Source organism: Fulmarus glacialis, unplaced genomic scaffold (assembly GCF_000690835.1).
Source record: "Fulmarus glacialis isolate BGI_N327 unplaced genomic scaffold, ASM69083v1 scaffold8600, whole genome shotgun sequence".
NCBI classification, from domain to species: Eukaryota; Metazoa; Chordata; class Aves; order Procellariiformes; family Procellariidae; genus Fulmarus; species Fulmarus glacialis.
This window is the reverse complement of record NW_009187094.1, coordinates 83,848-107,629: the sequence shown is the minus strand read 5'-3', so window position 1 is coordinate 107,629 and position 23,782 is coordinate 83,848. Positions and strand designations below refer to the sequence as shown.

At 43.2% G+C, this 23,782-nt stretch overlaps 1 protein-coding gene across 2 annotated transcripts in view; it reads left to right on the top strand.

The window, feature by feature from the left end:
• The window catches only part of IKZF2 (IKAROS family zinc finger 2 (Helios)), a 107,927-nt gene that overhangs the window by 43,954 nt on the left and 40,191 nt on the right, over window positions 1-23,782 (top strand). Inside the window, exon 3 of one of the 2 annotated variants that reach the window (XM_009573903.1) lies at window positions 15,824-16,012. In XM_009573903.1, the coding sequence (XP_009572198.1) occupies window positions 15,824-16,012 (189 nt within the window). Of the gene's footprint in view, window positions 1-15,823; window positions 16,091-23,782 lie in introns of both variants that reach the window. The other variant, XM_009573895.1, reaches the window with a different exon arrangement.

Below are 23,782 nucleotides of genomic sequence, written 5' to 3'. Positions count from 1 at the left end.
CATCTGTGCTGAAGAAAGGGATAGGAGGCACAGCTTCTCACAGCTGTTTCACTCTCCAAAATATTACATAACTATGCCATCATACAGTTAAGGACATATAGAGGTTTCAAACATTTGCTTTTTTATTTTTTTTTTTAAATTTATTTATTTAGTTTTAAACAATGCCTGTTTCAGAAATTCCTTAATTTAAAGGAGTTCAGTGCTTCCTTAGTTGCTGATGCAGAAGACTAGCTCGAGACTGGTTTGCATCCTTACAGCCTGCTGGGAACGAGCTTGCTGTGGAAACCGCTAGGTGGAAATGACAAGTAATAAATTTGTCAAAAAAGGCAGCTTGTGAGCGGGACCAGAATGAAATTTGAGTCAAGTTAGGTTAAAATGTTGGGGGAGAAAACACTTCAGCAACATTGAAATGGCTTTTGATGTTTGAAAGCAGAAAACATTTCCATGTTTGTTTCAAAATGACGTATTTCAGCTCAAAAGGGCCAGCACTTGAAAGGGGGAGGTTATACAGCTTCAGAAATGTTTTATTTTGTTTTTGCTCAAATAAATGTCTCCAGTCAACTCGAATTATTTTCGCAGCAAATGAAACGTTTCTGTTTGTTTGACCCGTATGATTATTTTGTTCTTTTTGTCTTCAGTAGTCGCTTCTAAAACTCCTTTTTCCTTATGTCTCCCACCAGAACTGAAAGTTGGAGACTGGAATATTCCACCTCCGTGTGTGCGGGGTGCAGCTGCCTAAAATAAATCTCCAGGCTTTAAGCATCTCAGGCTCTGCCTCATGGTAGATGCTTTATTCTTACCCTAGAGTGAGAATCCCCAGTTGATGATATCTTTAAGGAAGCCAATGATCCCCAAGCCCCAAGCCAGAAACTTGACAAGGGAGTAGTAACAAGGCATTGCTTATATGAACAAGTCACTTTCTGGAAAGACTGTTGAGCATATATGCATGAATAATGGTGGTTATGAATGTTCGGGAACATTAAAGGAAATCAATGGATCCACTATGCACATGAAAGCAGATAAATGAAGCATTGCATGTGATACATAAAATTATATGTCCTACCTGGGAGTATGCATACTGCCTTCCTGAACCCCTCAGATCAAATTTGGCACTAGGGTAGTTGAATCTGACACGGTTCTGATCGTAACCTTTGCAACTAGAATTGTGCAGGTACATACACTTGATGAGAATGTGACAAGAGAAAATTGAATGTAAAGTCCGCTAGACAGCCAATAAATTTGTTTTATACCTTTATCTCTTCCTTCCTTGGCAATTATTTCAGCAGGTGCTGAACTGCTTTCTGCTTGCTGTGAGCGAGGGTACTCAAATGACCTACTGTAAATTCTTGATATTTCCTGTACTTAGGAGAAGATATAATCATCTGAGGAACTTGTATATTTAGTGTGGATTAAGACAATTTTTTACATAATGCTTTTTAAATTTTTTTTTCTTAAAAAACCAAGATTGGTCGTAACTAGTGGTAGGCTACTTAGTACTGTATAACTGAAATGTGTTCATATTTTCACCAAACCCCTGTTATCTATTTTTAAAATAGTGGGGCGGAGTTGTCACTCAGGTCCTTCTACATTATTTGTTGTAATTCAGTAGACTGTTAATGACAGCGTATCGCTTTTAGGTTATAGCCCTCTTAGGTTATGATTTTTAGAACCGTAAAGCAAGAGTTGCAGGGTTTCAGAGGTTGATTACAGACAGAAGTTTATTGTTATTTCTTACACTTAAATCTGCTAAGTAAGTTAAAACAGCCAAGTAGGAAATCTGGAATAGAAATGACGTGCAGTTAAACGCTGAAAAACCTCTACCTCTTCTATACAGAAGAGCTATGAAACTATTGCTTATTGTACATTAGTATTCTGTGTTTGATATCTGAAATGCTACTACAGGCAGTAGTTTGAGCAGGCTATTACCATTTCTAACTTCATGCTACAGCGTTCTCGCTTGTCTGCACAGTTGACCCGATCCTGTATGTCATCAGGGAGGAGATGTTTAACTTGTGACATTACTAATCCTTTCCTGAAGGCTTTTCGTTCTTCCTGCATGTTGTCCTTTCATTACTTTTGTGAGCTGGAACATGCTTGCTCAGCCCAATGATGAATTCATGTAATTACCTATGTATGTACCGAAGTCCTGTTGACTTTAACGTTAAAGATCAGTGATTGCTTAAGTATTGCACTGAATCAGGACCCCCAGGCGTTTTCACAAGCACAAGCTAACTTGGGAATTGGAGCACCCTGTTGTAGTTCTCCACCGATGGGAGCGAACAGCAGGCTCGGGACACTCCTGCAGCCTGGCGTCACTGCAAGCGCCTGGCCGTGCACAGGGACGGCTGGGAGCACAGCAGCCCAACCGGGTGCTCCTCTACCCCCAGGTAAATCTCCAGGCCACAGTTGGCCTGGGTGCTTTTGCATTAACGCAGGTGGGATACGTGGAAACAAATCATGATGTTAGACAAAGTTCAGAGTGTGTATTTGGTTAATCCAATTCTAGAAAGCCTCATTAGCCTGTGTGCAGGTATGAGTTATGCAAAAGCACGTGTCCACGCCAGGAATCTGCATCCCGGTATAGCTCTGTGCGTGTACTTCTGCAGAAACCCTGTTTGCAGGAGCTTGTGGTGCAAAGTGCTTTCTTTCTCAGCCAAGTTCTCACACAAGGGTATGTGCCTCTCGAAAATGTGCTTGTCTCCACATTTTTATAGGTTGGTCTTGGTGTACGTAGGCATCAAGCCTTTAGAGAATACTATTGTCCTCAGCTGTAATGACTGACAGTTCCGGGAATCACATCTGAATTACAAAAAACCTTGGGTTTCCAGTTCATATGTTGTCATAGCCCAGTAGACACAGTATATATTCCCTGTAGAGGCTTATTTGTGATCCTTTCTAATACAGTTTGCACTGAGAATAGTGTTAGCCCTTTGACAAGAGGGGAGATGATGCTGTTAGAGCAGTTGCAGTCTGGGCTTCTGCCGGAGCTCTGTGGCATTGCTTTCCCAGGTTGATGATGGAGGAGTGGACTTTTGCTTTCTCCATCCCTTCAGAAGCCATCCGTGCTGCTTCCTCAGTGCTTTGATATTCTGCCAGACGAGGGAGGGAAGAGCCATTTATAAATATTTCTGGTAATACAGTAAGTACTCTCACATGTTTTGCTCACTCATTTTCCGTATCCAGAAATCTATCCGACCAGAATCGGTTCACTCTCTTTTATTAGCAGAAATAGATCCACAACAATTAAAATTGATTTAAAAAAAAAAAAAAAAAAAAAAAAAAGAAAAAGAAAAAAGAGAAGCAGCAGCAGCAAGCACAACATCATATTGACTGACTGTGTGTATATTCACACTGGCTTCCAATCCAGTGGATAATTACCCCTCAGAGATTGTGTGCTATGTACAGTACAGTGATGGAATTATGCACTTTAAAGAGCTTTAGTGAGGCTCTTACGATGCCAAATTCTTTCTTTTTTTTTTTTTTCCCCCCTCTCCTCTTCTTTTCATTGCAGTGAGTAATGATTTTTAAATGCACATGACCCATCCTCAAAAACAAAGTAAGGCATGTCAGTGATGCTTCGTGTCTGAGTCTCAATTTTCTTGAACTGACACAATAAAAAAAAGTGTACCCATGAGATGAAACTTGGGGTGCAGTCAGAGGATCTCTTGGGATTGCTGGCCTTCGTTAGTGAGGGGAAAGGCGAGTGGAACTCAGATGTTATTTGTTCTGTTTGGCAGCAGGTACCCCAGCTGGGATTACTGCAAGGAAAGAGCTTGAAAGAGACTGTGGGTACAAATCCATAGACGAGCAGGCTTCGTTAGTTTGGCTGGTCATGGATCACCTTACTTGAACGCTAAAAAACCAGTGGTGGTGTTTTCTCCAATCTCTTTGTCACAGCCAGTTGAACTGTTTTGATTTGCAGTTTCACACAAAAAAAAATTAAAATATTGCCTACAAATTGTTTTTGGCAAAGTGATAAGCAAGTAAAAAACAGGGCCTCATCGTAGGAAGTGTCAAGCAATCTTAATTTTAGGCAGAGATACCAGCTCCTCCTAGAGGAAAAGAGCCAGTACGTAAATAGCTCCCAACAGATCCTTTACCCAAGGAGACAAAAGGTTGACGTGCAGAAGTTGCTGCTAATGCCAAATTTAAGCTTTCTAATGGGAATGTGTCGCGTACGTGAGGTTTGGGTCTGTCTGTAAGATGTGACTTGGTGTTCAGGCAGGAGTGTTTCTTGATACTCTGTGATATTTGGCGGTAGCGTTGGAGATCTTTGTAGAACATCTCCAAAGGTACTGTCACAGGAGTTGAAGAAGGAGGTGCTTTTTAAAACACAGCAATAGGGAATGAAGTTGCAGGGCTGCTGTAGTCCTCCGTGGCAGGCGCGTGTTCTTTGACTGTCCCTGTGGCTATGTTCATGGATTTTTATCTTTTGTTGACGTCTTTAACGAATGTTTAGTAACAGAGAGTGGTGCTGCATCCCCTTCCACCAGCCTGGACCAGCGGGCTGTTGTGTTAAAGGGAGGGCTCCCAAAGACAACTTGTTGCCCAAAAAGAGACACTCTAACTGGGACAGTAGCAGCTATGAGGTCCCTGCAGCTGCCCTGCTCCTGCTCAAGGATGAATGAAGGTGGGCCTGGGAGTGCTCCCAGGAGTAGGTTTGTATGTACGAGTGTACAAGCCAGCCTCTCCTCCCATCCCGCCTTCCTCAGGGCCCTGTGCCCCGGGAGGAGCAGTGTCCCTGCTCTCTCCATGTAACCCGGGCTGCAGAAGCTAGAACAAGGCAAACAAGGACCTTCTTTGATGCTGCCCAGCCTCAGCCCCTTAATAAAACAAAGGACACACACTGCTTTACAGCTAACCAAAGACAAACAAATGAAATCGTTCTGCCGTCCATCAGAGAGGCTGTATGCACGGCTGTATGTGGTGGTTGAACGTGCGGTTTCCACGGAGTAGCTGAGTTTATGGGACGTGTTCGGGAGAGGGCTGCATGTATCTCCTGAGGAAGTATCAGATGCTTCAGTCTATGAATCTGTTATGTCTCCATCTTCTTAACTCTTCTGGAATAATACCGAGTGGTGCTCAAAGTCACTTGCAGCATCTTTCAGGTTGTTTGGTGGTGGTGCATCGTAGAACCTCCTTAGCAGTCTGAAATGTTTCCGTTTGGGACGTGGTCCTGCAATCCCTAGTCCTTTCTGGTTTGAGCAGTCGATGGGGGTATCTGCTCAGGGCTCTTGGGTACTGTGGTGAAAATGTGGTGGGTGCTTTTGGTATTTAAGTGGTTGATATGAGAAAATGTGTGTGTGTCCCCCCATTCTTGCTGTTTTAATCTAACTTGAGGAAACATTCCTTACTTGTTAGATATGTAAATTTTTAGGTACCTAATTATCTGTTTTACTTGCCAACTCCCTCCAGCCCCTTTCTTCCATGATCCCAGCACCCTCTTCCCTTCTCATTCCCTTAAATATGTGTAGATGATGAATAGCAAATCTTTTCATAGACTTCTTCAGGAATATTTACTGTAGGGTTTTGCTTTTGTTTGCTTTTCTGGTGACTTGGAGATGGCATGGTGAGAAAAGAAACATGTGAGCTAAACCTGTTGGTTTGAACATTGTGTCAGAAAATATCCATAAATTGCAAGTTACTACACAGATGTATAGATTTAATGAGACTGTGTAATGCCATTTATTTATGCTAAAGAATCTGACACATACGGTACTGAAAAAAAGTTAATACTCTAAGAGTTATTTTATATTTTTCCACTGCCATCTGTCACTGCCTACATAATAATGATACAGGTGAAAGCCTAGCACTGCTTTAAAAAAAAAATCAGAATGAATAGTCATTTAAATATCTTGCTGCTTTAATAGCTGGTGTGTTTTAAGTTGTGGGAAGGAGGCAACAGAGATACCCTCCCCCCATTTTTAGTACATTAAATTTTGGGTTTAAACAGATTTAGATTCTTGAAGTGACTTCTGAAAGTGGAAAATGATTATAAACCGTTCTGTCCTTTACATTTGAAAAAGTTAAGGGACTAAACCAGATTCTGCCATCCTTATAACATACCGTCGGTGTCTGGTTCTTGGAGTAGTCCTTTCATGTGCGTCTTTAGATGTAGGTGAATTTTTGTGCTCTAAGTCCTGCCTTAATGTGCTGAATTCAATACTGTTGGGGTCTCTGAACTGCGAGCGGGTCTCTCTAGATCCCAGATCCCCAAATCCTTGTCCCCTTTGGCCATCTGAAATCAGTAAAGAAAAAAAATTGCAAGGGAAATACACTTTTTCAGCTGCCTCAAGTGAAAATACATGTCTCAAAGCAGCACTGTGCTGACAGAACTCGGCATTTACAAAGACACTGGCTTTTAAGAGTTTTCCTTCAACTTTATGCAGTCATACGGTGGTTAGGCAAAACTGCTTTCCCTTTTTTTCTTTTAATCACGGTGGAGTCCAACACAGCAATGACTGTGAAGTGCATGGTGAGAAGTCCCTACGCTCAGATGTTTGCAGTGATCCAGGTCCTGTACCTGGGGATCTGCCCATTGCTTTGCATCAGCCACCCGCCTCCAAGGGTGCAGACAAGGCTTTGACTCAAATAAATAAACGAAACAGGTTTTGTTGTTAATCTCCTTTTTACAATGTAGTGACAAAGACAGAAAATATTTTTGTGGCAGGTGCTTATCCTATAATTTTCTATGGGTTGATGAGTCAGGGGAGGTGCCTCCTTTAGAGGAGGAGAACATGGCTAGGGCAGGTTGCATTAAGATGAGTTTATATAATTTAAAAAAAATACATCTTTTCCTGAAAACTGTGAATGATCCAAAGGTGGAACTTGTAATGAAAGCCTTTCACTTATTTAAAATAATGTCTCTAGTGGTAAAAATGCCAGAAAATGAAGCAAAGTACCTGGTCCAGACCCAGGGAAGTCATTCCACTGGCTTCAAACAACTTTGTTGGGTGTATTTTCAAATATAGTGCAGATCCCTAACGGAAAGTTGCTTATAAATGAAATAATCATTACTGGTATAATTACTACTCTCTGAGTACGTTGGAAAACATTTTAGGAAGTCACACACTTTTTAAGAAGCAGAGATGACAATGAGTGAGCAATGAGGTTTTGGTCACTTTAAGTGGATGTTATAAATCACTTTATTTTTGTTTATAAGAGATGATCCATATATAGCTGTAGTTTGTCAGCATTTTCTGTTGCAAACTTATAGTTTTGGGTACCATATAGAGCTTTCAGCAGCTTCTTAGAAAATCCACTTAGAGGTGAGTGTTGTGTCATTGCTCAATGAGTATATTTTTCTTCTGCTCCCTTATTAGAATTTGAACTGGTCTTAAAAATAAAAAGCTGTTCATGGTCTTAATGTTTTGAGAGACAGAGTGTTTCACTACAGGACTGAGCCTGATTTTATTTTTCCTCCCCTCTCTGCTTTCCAGTGTGCATCAGAAATAACTCTACTGAAGTAAAAAAGAGCTGTGGTAGGAGACTGACTGTATTTAATGTACATGTTGCAGAGAGTAAGAGACTTGCTTTAGATCAACGAGGGAAAGGGCTGTGAAAGACCACCCACATCACCGAACCCTGCCTCCTGCAGTTCACGGTAACTGTGAAATAGAAGTTTACAATGAAAAGGGGCCCCGGAGAACACCTGCTATGCACCACAGCCCCCCCCGACGTCACCTGCCCATCTGTAGTGACCGTAAAGTCATTAAGGCAAAGGCAGAAAGTCTTAGCGATTACGGTATGGGGCAGGAGAGAGCAGGGGATCACAAGGGCTGACCAGGTGTTGCATAAAGGCAGAAAGTTTGCTAGATGACATTTGCCCAGAAAAGCATGTTTCATGCAACAAAAAAAGGAGAGGAAAAAGAAGAACCGTACTCCCTCTCACCCCATCAAAACAGCCCAAAAAGTAGCAGAACGAATAAACAGGTATCCAAGAATTGCTCCTAATTTGACCTTAGGGAAAAATGCATGAGTCCAAGCCTAATAACTGGCTTAGCTCGAGCATCAGCAGAGAGGACAGCAGCTAGGAGCTGAGCACCGCTGCGTTTCACTCGTCTTTCGCAGGGGCCAGGTTCTGACGTTGCAAATGGATAGGGGGGCATGGGGGTGAGGAAAAGCTCTTCCTTGCACCTATAGGGAATCAGCAGAAACCTTGTATTCTGTTAAGCACAATTCTTGTTGCACCATAATTACTTTGTAAGCATAGGCAACAAAGCAGGGGGAGGATGGGTCATCAGGAGTGCTTTTCCTACCCTGGGATATGAATACATGACTCTCACTTGTGTAAGTATGAATTGCATAGATACATTTGTGGGTGAAATTTGGCCCGAGGTCCTTCTGGAGGGGCATCTTGCGACACTGAGCAATCATATATATTCAATTAGGAGTTCTTACTCGTGCCAGGTGGAGGTAGGCAGCATGGGTGACTTGTGGTGAGCAAACAGCCATGCCTAAAGGCTGGGCATCTGGGGCAAATTCTGTTCTGGGTACCGCCATACTTACTTTTACCAAGATACTCCTTACTCAGCATCTCAGCCTTTGGACTTCAGCAACTCAAAAATCATTGAAACCATCAGAATTTGGTCCTGTGATAGACAAAAAATTTCAGGTCTTAATGCTGCACTTGCTGGGATGCTGCCTACTTAAATCGGAGCCCTTCCAAATGTAACTGTGGTCTTTTCAGTTTAATATTTGTATAAGCTTGTATAGCCATTTGAGCATAAAAGTTGCTCCACAGGTTTTACTGCTGCAGTCCTCATTCCTTGCATCTGGCCATGGACAGCTGGGCTGGGAGAAGCCGCCTGGTATTTTAAAACCATTGCTACTGAAAGCATGCAGCGACATCCAGGATGCTGTTCCACATCAGCCAAAGCTGGTTCTTGTGATGGCACAGTATGCCTGGTCAGGGGCTTCATCCAGCTGAAAATGGTTGATTTTTCTCAGGAAGGTTAGTTTTCAACCCGATTGGTTTACCACCCAGTTCCATGAGTGCTGGTGCCAGTATAAAGGATGGAAGAGGTGAGGAACGAGAGGATGGCAACCATGGTTTGTGTCAGCTAAAACCTGACTGAAGCTTGGCTTAGCTATGCAAACCACATCCTTATTTAAACTAAACTTGGGTGTAACAGACCTGTTAGTCTACACTTGCTGCACACACCACCTCCAGAAGATATGAAATAAGTATTCTGTTGCATTTAGTCAGAGTTTAAATTGACTTCAGAGGTAGCAAGCTTAAACTGAGATTCTTCAATGTGAAAACTAAAAATTTCGAAGGATGCCTAAATAAGCTGATCACTTCTCACTGAATTTCTGGCGTATTAACCACCTCCATGTGGGCTTGAAGAATCCCTTTTGTAGCATGCAGAAAAGGACTCGGCACAAAGCTGCTCAATCTTTCCTTTCCCTCCTTCTTCTTCATATTGGTTATGAAATATTTGGTTTGATTTAACTGTTACGAATGGACATAACCCTGCTGAGGTCACTGTGACAACATGGTGTCACCAGCTAAGATTCACACTGGCTCAGTGGCCAAAAGCTAAATCTTTGGCAGCTTGCGATAAACAAATTTGACACCCAGCATCGGGGATGTCCATGTAAGATCACTGCTTGGGCTTTTGTCGCCTGACTCGAGAAAGGAGTTGGGTAATTCCCCGTTCTTTGCAGGTGACGTTCACCCTCATTTGTTCCATCCAGATACGGCTTCACTTCTCTCTAAGCCTCCAGAAAGCCTCAATCTACTGTGAAAGCAGAACTGGCTCCCTTGAAACACACCTTTCTAACCCCAAACTGAAACATTTTCCATTACAGTGTTGTTAGGGCAGCGTTGCCTGCAGGTGTTGTTTAAAAGACGTCTTCCTTTCTCCTGGAGATCACGGTTATCTACCCCGAAGCAGCAGATGTGCTGCCAGTGCCTTGAGCAGACCTGACTCTCCTTATTCTTCAGCATCACACCTACGCAGCTTTGGAGCGATACCTGCTCTGCACCAGCACAGCACGAGGAGAAGGGGAGGCCTGTTCATTTCTCAGGAGCTAAATATAATTTCCAGTTAATTTGCTTTTTAATGTCAACCTGTTTGCCAAGTGCTTTGTGGCTACAAGGCGACAACAGACCAGATCCCTCCCATGGTTCTGCCGCTGCTGAAAAATGCCGCTGCTGGCATTCACACCCTTTGTATGCGTGCCTTTTTAAAAAGGGAAGATTTGTCGGTGCTCCCTTGTTTACACATTTAATAGATCACAATTAAGCCAAAATGGACTTGAAAAGCCTCATTAATTAAAAGCCGAATTCTACCAGCAACAGAAACTCAAAGATGAAGTTTTCTTTTCACTAAGACCCCTTTATACTATGCCAGGAGGAAAGTATGTTTAAACATGCAGTAAAGTCTCACTACAGTTCTGGAGTGGTGTAAACACCCTCTTTAAGGACCCTTTTTGCTACCAGAGTGCTCTTAGACTGAACAAGAGTCAGGGCTCGTTGTTTCCAGCCTTTGGCATTCCTTACCTTGAATTTTCAAAATCTGTCAAGACAGAAGAGTTCTCCCTCCTGCCTCCCCCCCGCCCTTAATTTTCATTTTACAAAACACTTGTCGGTTTGCCACCCCAGCTCTTAAAATTAAATGTATTCCACTCACCATTACTGAGTGCTTTTAGTAGTATAGAAACAGGGCTTTTAATAGTACAGAAACGCTCCACATCTAAGTCTTGCGACGTGTAAGAACTAGGTACCCAGGTTCAAAACATGCAAGAAGCTGGGTCATTTTCTATTTGTCTTTAGCTGCCAATTAGCAATGTCATTAATCCACTGCCTAGGAGAAGTTCATGATTAAAATAGACGGTGTCACTGACCATTGACAAGACGACATGCAGAAGGTTGTGCTGTAGCTGCCTGTCACTGCGCTGCGGTAGTTAGAGCTTGGTCTCATTTTCCAGAGGGAAGTAACAATTTCTTAATTTCTTTGCGTACTGGGCTAAAGAGAGACACGTTATCCAGGCTTTGAATATTGCATTATTTTGTGTTCTGGGCAGGGAATCTGCAGCAGACCCCGGGAGAGCTAATGCACCACCTGCCCCCTCTATCAGATGAGTTTGGTTAGAGAACACATTGTGTCCGCATTAGCTGCGAATGTCCTTCGCCGCGTTCGCCCACAGAGCCACCCCAAGGCTCTTCGGGGGCGGCAGATTTGAATTTTGCCTCCTCAAGGATGAGTATCTGAAGCTGGGCCAAAGCTTTGTTTCCTCCTGGCGAGAGAAGAGGGATGGGAGAAGAGGCGCGGGAGGGCTTGAGGGGTCAGGCTTGCTTTTTCTGCTGCTCCGGGGGCAGCAGGAAGAGGCTGGTGGTGCATGGCTGCTGCCAGGAAAGGCTAACCTCTAGCTGGAGACCACAAACCCTTGGTGACAGTGGCCAGCCTGGTTTTCCAAGGCCACAGATAAAATAAGCAACGACCTAGGACAGCAGACAGTGGAGGAGACAGAGGGGCACAGTCCTGCTGCTTGCTCCCTGGTGTGTTGGACGGAAAGAATTTTGTTCTGTAGCGGGAATTGCACTCTAGCTTGCTTGCTTAAGAAAAAGATGACCAGTGCTTTAATTTACACCCCGCTTGGGGATCAAATCTCTCAGCAAGACAGGAGGGTTTTTTTTCCCCCAGATCTCACTTTTGAGGGAAACAAATTTCCATGACAGAGGATGAAATACTAGGAATATTTTTCTTAGGTGGATCTTCCAACTTCTGGTTTGTAGTTACACTAATTTGTGGGTGAAGGAAATATTTTGGTACTGAAAACTTGCCAAAATGCTGTTTAACAGGGAATTGCAGTTTAATTAGCACTTATGAGACATTAACAATAATTGTATTCAATTTGGCCACTCGGGATAAAGTGTGATTCAGGATCAGCTGGTTGGTGCTCTGGAAAAAAAAAAAAAGAAAAGAAAAGAAAAATTGCTGTGTGGTCTGGTGAATATGTGCCATTAGCTTCGTGTTCGCAGGTAGAAGCTTTTGTGGCTGCTTGTCTTTTTTTTCCCACAAGGTGTTGTGCTGGACAGGGAAAAAGTGGAAGGAACTTGTATTAACTGGAGGGAAATGGTTTGACTTCAAGTTCATGCTTTTGCAGCGGGCTGGATTACAGCTTATCCCTGCTATCTCTTATGCTGTGATTTTTAGGAAAAGTGCCAAAAACTTAAAAAAATTTTTCCATTTACTTACTTATGCTTTGCTTTGCCAAGGAATGAGAAAGCCTGCCACTTTTAGCAAGCGTGTGAACAAGAAAGGCAAGGGAACCCGGGGTGAAATTTGATGTGGAGACTTGTGTACGATGCAGGATAGCCATAAACATCCCTTGAATATTTCTTTTTTCATTGCAGCAGAGTTCATTATGCTCTCTGAGTTTGTGGCTGTAGGTGAAAACAAAGACAGTGTCACAAAATGATTGTAGTTTCAAAGGTTGGCTGAGAACAGAGAAGACAAACTATATGCAATTTAAGCGCCTGTTTGTATGCAGGCTACCACACAAGGCTAATATATACACTAGTATGATGTAAGGCAGCGGAGATGACCTGATTAGCAAAGCCCTTGCAACCAGCTGAGGAGATCCCTGCTGCACCAGTGCACCCCTCCTTGGAGACCTGCAACTAGTCCCAGCTGAAGGAAACCTTCCCACAGCAACAAGAGCTAGCGGAGGGTTTCTGAAAATGGCAACGACAGTGCTCTGTGTGTGAAGGTGATGGAAGTAAGAAGCGTAAACAGCCTGCACAACTTTGCAGAATAGCTGGGATATTATGAAAGATGCAACATGAATTACTTGGGCTTTGTGAGCTACGTTTGCAGGAGTTGTGGAGCACTGTGTGTTTGGGGAGGTTGCATTTCAGCAAACAGCTCGCTCCGTTTTGTTCCGCTGTTTATCCTGTTGGATGAAAGCCATCATTCAGCAGAAAGAAACGCTAGGGCAAGATAAAGTAAGTGATCTTCCAATTTGTAAGCTCTTGCAGCCTTGCTTTCATACGTGCTGAGCAGGCAGAGGTCCACAGACTTGAATGGGAACTCGTGGTGCTCAGCACTTATTACAGTCAAGTGTTTATTATTCCATGTTAGAGAAATAGAGACAAAAATTTATATACGTAAGAAGACACGTAAGATACAAGGCTTTCTCTCTCTCTTGTGAGTGTGTATAAATATACACAATTGGCATGAAGTTTTTTGGTTATTTTGTCCCTTACTGTGCGTGGAGAGTGCGCAGGCTTGTGGCAGAAACCCGGGGTTTTAGGTGAGGAGCGCAGGGCACTATTTCTGGCTCTGCCCTAGCTACTTGTGTGGCCAAGTGTATTAAATCCTGCTCCTGAAGACAGCAAACCCTTTATTCGGCCTTCATTCTCAAACTTGCTGAATACCCCAAAAGGCTGCTATTATTAGAGGGAACTGCCATTCCTTAGCTCTGAAAGTGGGCTGTCCATAAATCACCAACGCGTGCTTTCCACAGGGAGGTGGGACTAGGACTTCGGCTTTCTCCCTGCCAGCCCATGGAGCTGGCAGAGCTCCCACTCTTCCTCCCTTTTGCTCAGCCCCTCCACCAAGGGTGCGTCCACCTGGTCACGAGGCTGGCGATGGCTGTGCCACCACCGTACCTCCGCACAAGCGTCGGATGGTTTCCCATTGCTTCTCTTGCTGCTGTGGTGGGGCAGGCCCCCTCGCGCCTGCCATGCAAACAGACTCCTGTTGACCTGTTTCTGCCTTTCTTCCTCCCCTTGTTGAGGTGGTGGTGGCCTCGCAGGAGAAGCTATTAAGAAAAATGTATCTTGTCCTTGGGGGATGATTTGCAATTACATAAAGTTTACCGCATCTTTTTCACGGCCAGCAAGAGGTTGCTTTCATCCACGTATTTCCCTGTGCATGCTGTCGGTACCAGGCTTAGCACTGTGGAGCAGGAGCCGTCCCTGGGGGACTGTGCTCCTCCACCGCGCTGGGTGTAGGTGGGGATGGCCATCCTGCGCCCAGGCCAGCACAGCCGCGCGCTGCCCCCGGGCAACCGGCTGGGGCCAGGTCGCGGTCACGCTCTCGGTCTGTGCCGTTGTTTCTTTTTTTTAAACAGTAAATGCATCTCTCTCGCAACAAAAATATCAATTCCCTTCTATAAATGAAGCGCTTAAATATTTCGTAGTTACACACCATTTCAATGACGGTGCCTGCGCTGATACTAGTCTGTTGTGATCTGATCTGGCTGCGTCCTTGCTCTGGATGGGCTTTGCTGTAACAGTACTTTCATTCCTTAGCTCCCATTAGCGCCTTGATGAATAGTGGAAGATGTGTTTCAACAATTTTATGATTAAAAAGCAACATCTTACCGTTGTTCGGTCTCTGGCGTCTTTGCCCCATTCATTGTGCTTTACCTAGGAGTAACGGCAGTGATTTAGAGTTGCAACATCAACATCAGTCTCTGAACCTTGTGTTTTCCTTAACCGTAAATTCTGGGGAAGGAGGAGAAAGGAGGATGCAGGAGGAAGTCTAAGTAGTAAGGCTTGTTCTTCCGACATTTCCAGGCCTGCTGTTTGAAACTGTGATGCCTCACAGTGATCAGACACACTTACTCCTAACTCTCTCGTTGGGTTCCGGACAGGGTCCCCTTGGGCAGCTGCTCTGGAGCACGCCTGGCCGGGGTTCAGAGACACCGGCCAGGCCCAGGGCACTCCGGGTCCACTGCTGTCACCGGCACTCGTGCTAATGGCCTTAGTACAGAGGTCAAAGACTGCTTAGATATGAAGGCTGAATCACCTCCTTTTTAAACCCCTCAGCAGGATCAAGGCTTAGGGAAGCAGGCACGTGGGCTTGCCTTCTGGCTGACAGTGTGGATGGAGAGTGTGACTCTGGGACAGGCCTTTCCGCAGTTTCGACCAACCATTGAGGCATTGAAATGGGGGTGTCTGGTGATTAAAACACCCCTACGTGAAAAAGCCTGATGCATTCATTTTCTTTAAAGGTTTGCTGACCCCACAAGCTCTTGCTAGTTAGAGGAGGTTTGTCCTGTGACCCGAGGATCACAGAAATCAGTGGTGAGCCCGTCAGTCTAACCAAGCAGATCTGAAAAATCTTCAACTGCGCCTTATTTCACTTTCAAATATAAATAAGCCAGCAGCGTAGGTCTCGCTTCAGAGCTGTTTGCCTTGGCAGTGTCCCATTTACGTGAATCAGAAGATGGTAGCAAAAAAGCACTGGAGGCTCATCCAGAGATTGCTCTCCTCTCCGTCAGGAAACCTGCCCGTGCAGGCAGGGTGATTCGGAGATTACCGACACAGCTCACAAGCCCGGCTTCGCTACGTCCCTGCGTTTTGAACAATCCTGCCTGCGAAGGGTGCTTGTTTCCACGAGCTGTGGCGGGGCAGTGTCCTGTCTTTGGAAACCCTTTGTCTTGGTGCAGTAGGCAGGAGAGACCTGGAGGAAGCAGCTCTGGCTATGTCCTTTGCTCTTGTGAGTTGGGTTCCTTGAAAGGAAGGGGGCTCCTATGTTTTAAGCTGGGAAGCAGGAGGTCTGCTCTTAAGCCTGCTGCATCTCTGCAACTTTTGGTAGGTCGCTGGATCACGCCGTGCCTTAGTTTCTAAGCTGTAAAATAGGGATAGAAATTAGGAATTTAAAAAAAGAAAACACAAAGCCTTGAAGAAGGATGCAGTTGTAACTTGTGGTGCCATCACCACCATGAGGCCCTCATGTTGGTTTGAGCTTCAAGGCTGTGCTTTAATGTTGATGATAGTAGAAATTTATCATGATATTAGCGATTGGGAACTTTAAAAATACACATTTTTAATTATTTTTTTTTTTATTTTTTCTTATTTCAGCAAATTCAGTAAAGCTAGAAATGCAAAGTGATGAGGAATGTGACAGGAAGCCCCTGAGTCAGGAAGATGAGATCAGGGCTCATGATGAAGGAAGCAGCCTGGAAGAGCCCCTCACTGAGGGTAACGAGATGGCGGATAACAGAAAGATCCAGGAGCTATCGAGCGAGGGAGGAATCCGGCTTCCGAATGGTAAACTGAAATGTGACGTCTGTGGCATGGTTTGCATTGGGCCCAATGTGCTAATGGTACATAAAAGGAGCCACACTGGTAAGCAGCTGAAAGAAAATCTGATGACTGCCTGTGGCGTCTGATGTTGATATTACCTGACAACTCTTCTCTCTTCCCTTTTCGTTCATGGGGTACCAGGAGGCTGGGGAGGGGAGAGATGGGCTGCGTTGTTTTGGTTCTCCCCCTGCTCCCCAAATTCTGGTGATGCTGTGTTTCTTGCAAGAATGGTGCTTCCTTGACATTGATTTCCAGTCTTTGGTTCTTAAAAAACTGCACAGAAGTCTGGAAATCGCTTTTTTTACTGTTCTTGGCCAGGGGCAAGATGGTGAGAGTCATTCTCTGGCATGGGGGGGTGCGTGTATGTTCGTGTGTGCACACGTGCAAGGCTTTTGAGCCTTTAAGGTGGGTCTTAGATGGTCTTCCCTTGGAGGTGCTCACAGGTGGACAACGCCAGCAGTGCCAGCAGCTTCCTGGGGATTTCACACCTCCTTTGCAAGTGGCTGGGCGTGATGCTGGTGGCCCGGCAAACCTGTAATTAGCAAACCCCACAAGGGACATGCATTACCTAGCGATCCTGATGCCAGGGTTGGCTTGCTGCTCATCGCGCGACAGCTCCATCAGGGAAACCTCATTTGGGCTGGTGCTGGGCTCCCCCTCACCATCCAGATACCATTTTTGTGGCACCTTTCAATGCTTGCACACTCCTATCATTTATTTTTATTACTATTAGTACTACTAGTGTTTGGAGACCAAAACAGCTTTGCTAGGCTTACGGATTTGAGAATTCAAGAGGCAAACAAAACCTTTGTGATACGCTGATTTGAGTGGGTCTTTGGGGCCTGAAAGCTGAGGCCTTAAGTTCAAAACAGGGAGTTTCAGGGGAGTTTTAGCTAATATGACAAACTGGGGTGCCCGAGAGGCTGGTACTCACTCACCTCTGCCGCTCCTCAGGTGGGAGTGACAGTTACCTCCAACAGGATAAAAGTACAGATGGTGCTAGAAGACAGTGCTTTCTGGTCTTGCAGAGGTCTACCTGGCAGAGTCTTTAATTCAGAAAAGCACTTAAGCTTGTGCTTTAAGCACATGTAAGTCACCTGAAGTGCTACAATATATGCTTAGCTTAAGATACACACTTAAATCTTATTAAGGTTAAGCACAGGTTTCTGTGTTGGAGCCTCAGTGGCTGCTTGTTCTTCGTATTTTTGGGGCAAAATGAAAGATATTTTGTTTTTTATCTTTCTCTGCTATTATTTAATGGGGTGAGAGACTCACACTGACTGTGCGGTATCTGCTAGGATATAAAAAGAAAAGTGAGGTTTTAAGGTAGAGCAAGAAAGACTTTGTGTAATCCCTTTGTAAACCTGGTAGTTTGCAGTCAAGTAGTGTGCTTTCTATGGGAAAGAAATCAATAGAATTTCTGTATAGAGGAATAATAAATATATATTACATAGTTAATGCCCTGTATATAAGTTGAATTGATAATAACTTAACATAAATGTATAATGCAAAGCATTGCAGTATCATTTATGATGCGGTCATGATTTTAGACAGCAATTACGACAGGGGAAAAGCATTAGCTGGAGAACCAAAATCTTGATTAACAATTTGACATACTATTAGTAGGAAAGGGAGAGAGAATAGAGAATGTAACAGACTGAGCCCCCAGCTTTCAACCTCCCTAAAAGTTTTCATTGGCACTTGCACGTATCTGAGCATATGTATTGTAGGTGCATCGGAGTCCACGTGTTTGAACTTGAGCAGCTAAATTAGACCTGCTAAATTTAGATTTAGGTACTTAATTAAATGGTCTGCATTTTTTGAGATACTGAATAGCTAGCGCATCTTTTAAATACAGGCAAGCTGCCTTTTTCAGGTTAAAGAAGACATGCAAATTCAAAGCGAACAGAACAAAATCTCATCTGCGTGCAGGCAAGACGGCTGTATGCGGGTGCATGGGTAGGAATTGCATAACTGGTAGCTTTTTCCTTCGGGCTACTGCTGGTTCCTCATAGAGCTCTGACTCTTTTCCCATCTGAGCAGAGGAGCTGTGATGCATTGCTCTATACAGACGATTTCAAGCATATAGAAATGGCATTCCTTTTAATGTGCAGCTCGGTGCTCAGTAAACCAGTTGGCAAATTTTGTGGAGGATTTTACACACACACACACACACACACACACCCCACTTTGTTTGTTTTTTAATACTTGCTGCTACTTCACTGTCCACAACAGAAGGAGAAGTTTACTTGGATTTCCACATCCTTGATTTTAAGGAGTATTTTTAACATACTGGTATCTATCTTTTAAAGCACTGTATTTTAAAATATATTGCCACTTCCTCGGCAGCCGGGTGCGATGGGCTGGCCCCAGCTCTGGAATGAGCCCTGACCTGTGGGTAGTCTGGTTTTGCAGCCCAAGGGAGAATGGTGGAGGGAAGGGAGATTGTCCCTAATGAGTGGAAGCGGAGGATATTCTTTATCAGCTAATGCAACTGGCATGTAAATCCTTACCTCTCAAAGCCAATTTAAGTATGTTTTCGGAGCTGAATCCTGCCTTACTCTCCTCTTTATCTGTACACAACCAAAGCGTGGTCTGGCCAGTTGTTTGCCTTGGCAACAACTAAAGTCCTTTTGCCTTCCCAAAAAACCTGTCAGCATTCTATGTAAATCACACAAAATGCTGCGGTCCATAGTAGAGGCTGTAATTTGTGTGTATGCTGGGACAAGAGTGTGGCTTTCCTTACGCTGGGGACGCAGGCTTTGCGAGAAGCTGTGCCACATGGCGTTGGCTGCGTTACGCACGTAAAGGGGCACAGTTTTCTCCAGCCGTTACTCATCTGTTCCTGAGGAGCAGCTGTCTTCCCCTACCACGTTATGGTAGTTCAGTCAAACAGATATAGGGCTGGGGAAAATAATCTGTGCCGTGGATGAGGCCAGAGTAGATGAGCTCCATCTCTTGTCCTCATGTGCTGGAGCATCCATTTCCACTGATGCCTGCAGTCGCCCCTTCCTGTGATAGACCGAGCTGGAGTTTTCCCATTCATCCTTCGGATCCGCACAGGCGCTGCCTCGTGCGCGTGGTGCAAGCGATGCTTTGGTCCACGGCACCTCTGTCACAGAGCCCTTGGCATTGCTCATCTGATACCGCCGAACACAACATTTCTCCGAAACACTGATAATTCAGGTGAAGTGTTTTTGTAATCTGCATGGCCATCAGGAGAAGGCCTTTCTATATATTTGTCATTGCTGACAGAAAATAAATAAAACGGTCAATGTGGGAACTAAGCGTGATGCACTCCCTGCTTTAGTGAGCAGGGTAACCCCCCACCCTCTCCCTCACGTGCCGTGTTCTCGTGTCAGAAAAATAGCATGTGTCAGGTTTGATTTATTTTCCTTCTTTCCCATACTATCTTCTTTTGGTCCAAATTTCATATTCCACAGCACATGCCCTGAGTTGCAGCATCTTTATCAGAGTTTTTTGTTACTGCAGGAGACGACTGGTCACGTAATATTGCCACTGGATACTCCAGGGGCTTGTGCTTGGGGATGTTGAGGGAAGGGGAGAGGAAGAAGATAAGGCTTTCTGCTACTGGGCCTGAATTAAAATTTCCTCGCCCCTCAGTTTTGGCAAAGCAGAAACCATTTACAGGTACAGCCGTGCTGCTGCTTCTGTGGTCTGCGAGGTCCACCTGTTGTTCTCCCTTGTGCTGTGAATTGTGATTTTTCTCCAACATAATGTCCAGTCCTTTATCTAGTCCACTGCTGGATTCTGAAACACTTTTTATTTCTAAGGGAGGATTGGGATCATCCTCATTGTTTTAAGAACACCCAGAGTTTAAATGCTTTTTCTGTGTGGATGCAATGGGACAGTGGCAGAGCAAAGCTGGGTCAGGGCACGACGCAGAAGGCAGCACAGATAGCAGTCTTGCCCCATTCTCACTTTGGGCTGCTGATAGGTTATTTTTAGGCTTTTTTGGGGTGCTAACCGCAAGAGGGTCTCAGATCTTTGCTTGCACTCCACGTACATTTTAGTACCATAAAGTCAGTGAAATGAGATACGTTATGGTAGTTCAGTCAAACATGAGAGAGATCTTCAAGTTCTCCTTTAACATCCGTAGCGTTATAATTGAACATATGCAATACTGGAACTCTGAATGCTATTTAATTTTTTTTCTTCATGCAGTTTTACTCGCAATACTGAGTAGCTAAACTCTTCTGATATTTTTACCAGTTCACTTAAAGGATTTTTGTCTCTTAAGAATATGATCATAAATTTGTGTACAGAGGACACTTGGGAATCCCCCAGGATTTCCCAGGAATTTTTCACAAGAGATTTGTCACTACTGTTTTATAGTAAATTACCCTATCTGGAAGTAGGTTTTTCCCAACAAAAAACCCTAGTAAAATCACTGATTTCAAGTGATGTGCAGCCCGTTAAGTGAATCTGATATAACAGTAAGTAAGTATGCAGACTAGATAGTCCCCAGAATAACAGATACAGAAATGCAGCAAAGTCTGCTGCTCCGTGTTTCGCTTGGGTAAAGGCAGGTTGCAACTCACTGCCTGCCAGTGTGTTGGTAGCGCAGCTAATATTTCATTTGTGCTCCTGGGACAGAGCAGAATCAGAGCAGTTGCAGCATCTGATGAATCGGGAGAAATGTTTCATTTTAACTGAATATTAACAAAAAGCCTACTATGGAAGGGTGAAAATCAGTATTATTAGTATGAGCAAATACTTTCTGATGGCAGCATGGGCACAGTGATTTTGCATTAAGAGGTTAAAAAAAAAATCCTGTTTGAGAAGTACCTAAGCTATCCTGTGCATATCAAAAGTATGTGCCGAACAAAAAAGGCTGAGATCTTAGACTTACATTTAACCAGGAGAGATGTTAAATATAGTCCCATTGGACCTCATTCTTATATTTAGAAGGACTCTTATCCTGGCTTTTCTTGTTATTGTGAAGAGACTTTAAAACCAGCGTGGTTTTTTTTTTTTTTATAGTAATTAAAACATTCCCAGGAAGGGACCTGAGCTCTGCTGTAGAAATAACCGGGCCTCACTGTTAATGAGAATATTATTATGTATTATTTTGTGAGTTGCTCTGTTTGATTTCAAAGGGACAGAAGTTACCAGCCAAGGGTTATGAAAATCTAAGTCTCCTTGGTTGCGAGGTCTGCGGGCTCTTCGTCCTCAGTTAAATTTCTGTTTTGATACAGAAAATATCACTGATGTATTTTGCACCGGTATGAGATTCGAAGAAGGATAACTCATACTGAAACTTCTGCGCAGCACTTCCGTGCTGAGGCGGTAAAGGAGAGTTATTGTGCAGGGAAGCTTCCAATTAAGCAGAAAAAGGAGCTGGTTTGCTTTTTGAAGTAACATTTGTCATATACACGGTAAAATATGAAAGCTATTAGTAGGAAGTTAATCAGTTCATTTGCCTGGTTTCAGGTTGTATCAGCTAGGCAGCCTTCGTAGCTTGTGCTATGCAGTCTCCAGCCGGCTGCCATGTATTAAAGATACTTGCGAAAGGTCCGTGTCTTGCTAATAACCCTGACTCTGTGGGTCCACTTCACCTTTCATCTCAGTACTTGTTTACACAACAGCAAGTTAACCTGTGTACTTTAGATACTGGTGTAGCTAAAGAGCAGTAATATTTCATTATTATTTTTCCTGGAGGAGACATAGCTGTAATGTATGCATGTTAAACAATGAACCGTGAAGTTTCAGCAGTATTTTATTGTAATTTAGAGGTAAAAATTTGAAATCATACCTTTTAATTAATACTTTATTTAACTGTAAAATAATAAAACCCTATGGATTTATTTATTTATTAATTTAATTTAATTATCAGGGCTGTTCCTGGCACAAGCCCCTCTTATTAAGCCTTTACGAAAGGTAATACTTTGCAGCTCCGGCTTACCTTGCCTTCTCCATTCCTGAAGTAACTTTAGACAATTACATTCCCTGCACTGGAGAACACGGCTTTTTAGGCATTCTTGGTTTTGTCTGGGCTTAGATCTTAAATCTGGTGTTGAAAAGAAACATCTTTTTTGTTTGGTTAGCTGTTCCTCCCGCTCTCCCCACTCAGAAACAACTTTTTTTTTTTTTTAATCACTAAGGTTTGAGGTTTTTCTGCTCTGGTTTAGCTCTAAAATAGAGAAAAGGTTTGATACTTAAAGTAGACTAAAAATATTTTGCAGTCACATAGTTTCCAGTGTTGAAAAGCAAAAAGCTTGCTTAGTCACATTTCAGTACATGCCCTTCTTAAAAGGAGTTCTTATTTTAATAAATCAGTATAAGTTTATAGAGTCAAACAGTAAATGCATAGATAGCTATAACTGTGAAATACACACCATGCTTCTTGTTGTCAGTAGCCTCTTGTTAGTTGTGTATGCCACTTCTTTAATAGGTCTATAGTTTCTGGTACGTCTGTGCTGCCAGCACCCCCAAAGATGGGAAAACATTTTAAACACAGACAGGGACTGCCATGTAAAGAAGAAATGTATTTAGGTAAAGACTTTTTGTGAGTGGATGTTTAGTTTGAAGTGTGATTAATTTCAGCCTATGAATAAAAACTTTTATTTTTCACAGAAGTGTAAGGGAATAAGGATGTCAAGGTTGTTATTTTGATATTCAGAAATAATAATACTGGATAACTGCTTACAAACCTACTAGGAAAAAGCAGCAGGAGAAATAATGGGAAAACAGTCTTCTCAAGGCACTGAAGTGATAAAGAAGGCTGGCTTGCTAGTATGTGGAGTGGGCATCAGACAGCAGAGTTCTTGGAAAACCATAAAAATCTTATTATTCAGTCTTCACTTTTTTTGTGCACCCTTCTATTGGTTAATGGTCTCTCAGATTAGCTGTGCTAAATGTAAAAGCTGCTAATCAGTAGCATGAAGGTGTAACTATAACGGTCATCCCACAAGCCTGCAGCTTAAACAAGGAGCAGGAATCAAGTGATTGGACAAAAGTATAATAAACAGATCAAAGCAGTTATTTACCTGGAATTAAGCCAGTAGGAAAAATGAATTCATGCTGGCTTTAAATAGATACAAAGGTTATTTAAGGCAAAATGTGCTATTGTAGCAGATTCTGTCTGTTGCAAGAGAGGAGCAGACTGTTGGTGACCTTGTGGTGAGTGTTTTCATGTCATCTTTGCCACTGAACTTTGGTGCAGGGATTATTTGAATTCCTGACCAAAGGCTTTCAGCATCTCTTCAGTTGCCAGTTTATCGAGGAATAATACCTGCTCGTATGTGGCCTCCAAAATATCAAAGATGAGCAGGTGATATAGTGGATAAAATACATTAACTGCATAGTTTTAAATATAGCAGGACTAAAAGGAAAGACTTTAGACTTGGTAAGAAACTCGCTACCTTCTTTAATGTTGTCATCCTGAAACTGAAGCTGTCATTCCTGAATACTGAGAAATGTGTCAAAGGAAGGGGTTCTGCCTGTTTTCTCAGACAGTGAAAGCAAAACAGAAAAGAAAAAAAACCTATATATTTTTCTACTGCAGTCTCTTTACATATCTCTGTTATGGACATTCTGAAATGATATAAAAGAAGATAATGGCTAATCAGATCCTTTAAGTGTAGTGTGGGAGTTTAAAAGGGAAACCACAAACTCTTTATCAATTCCAATGAGCTTGTGTTCAGTGTGTTGGAAGATGAGCTTTATGCCCTGATTTTTTTTATTATTACTCCATAATGTTCTTGGCAAGAT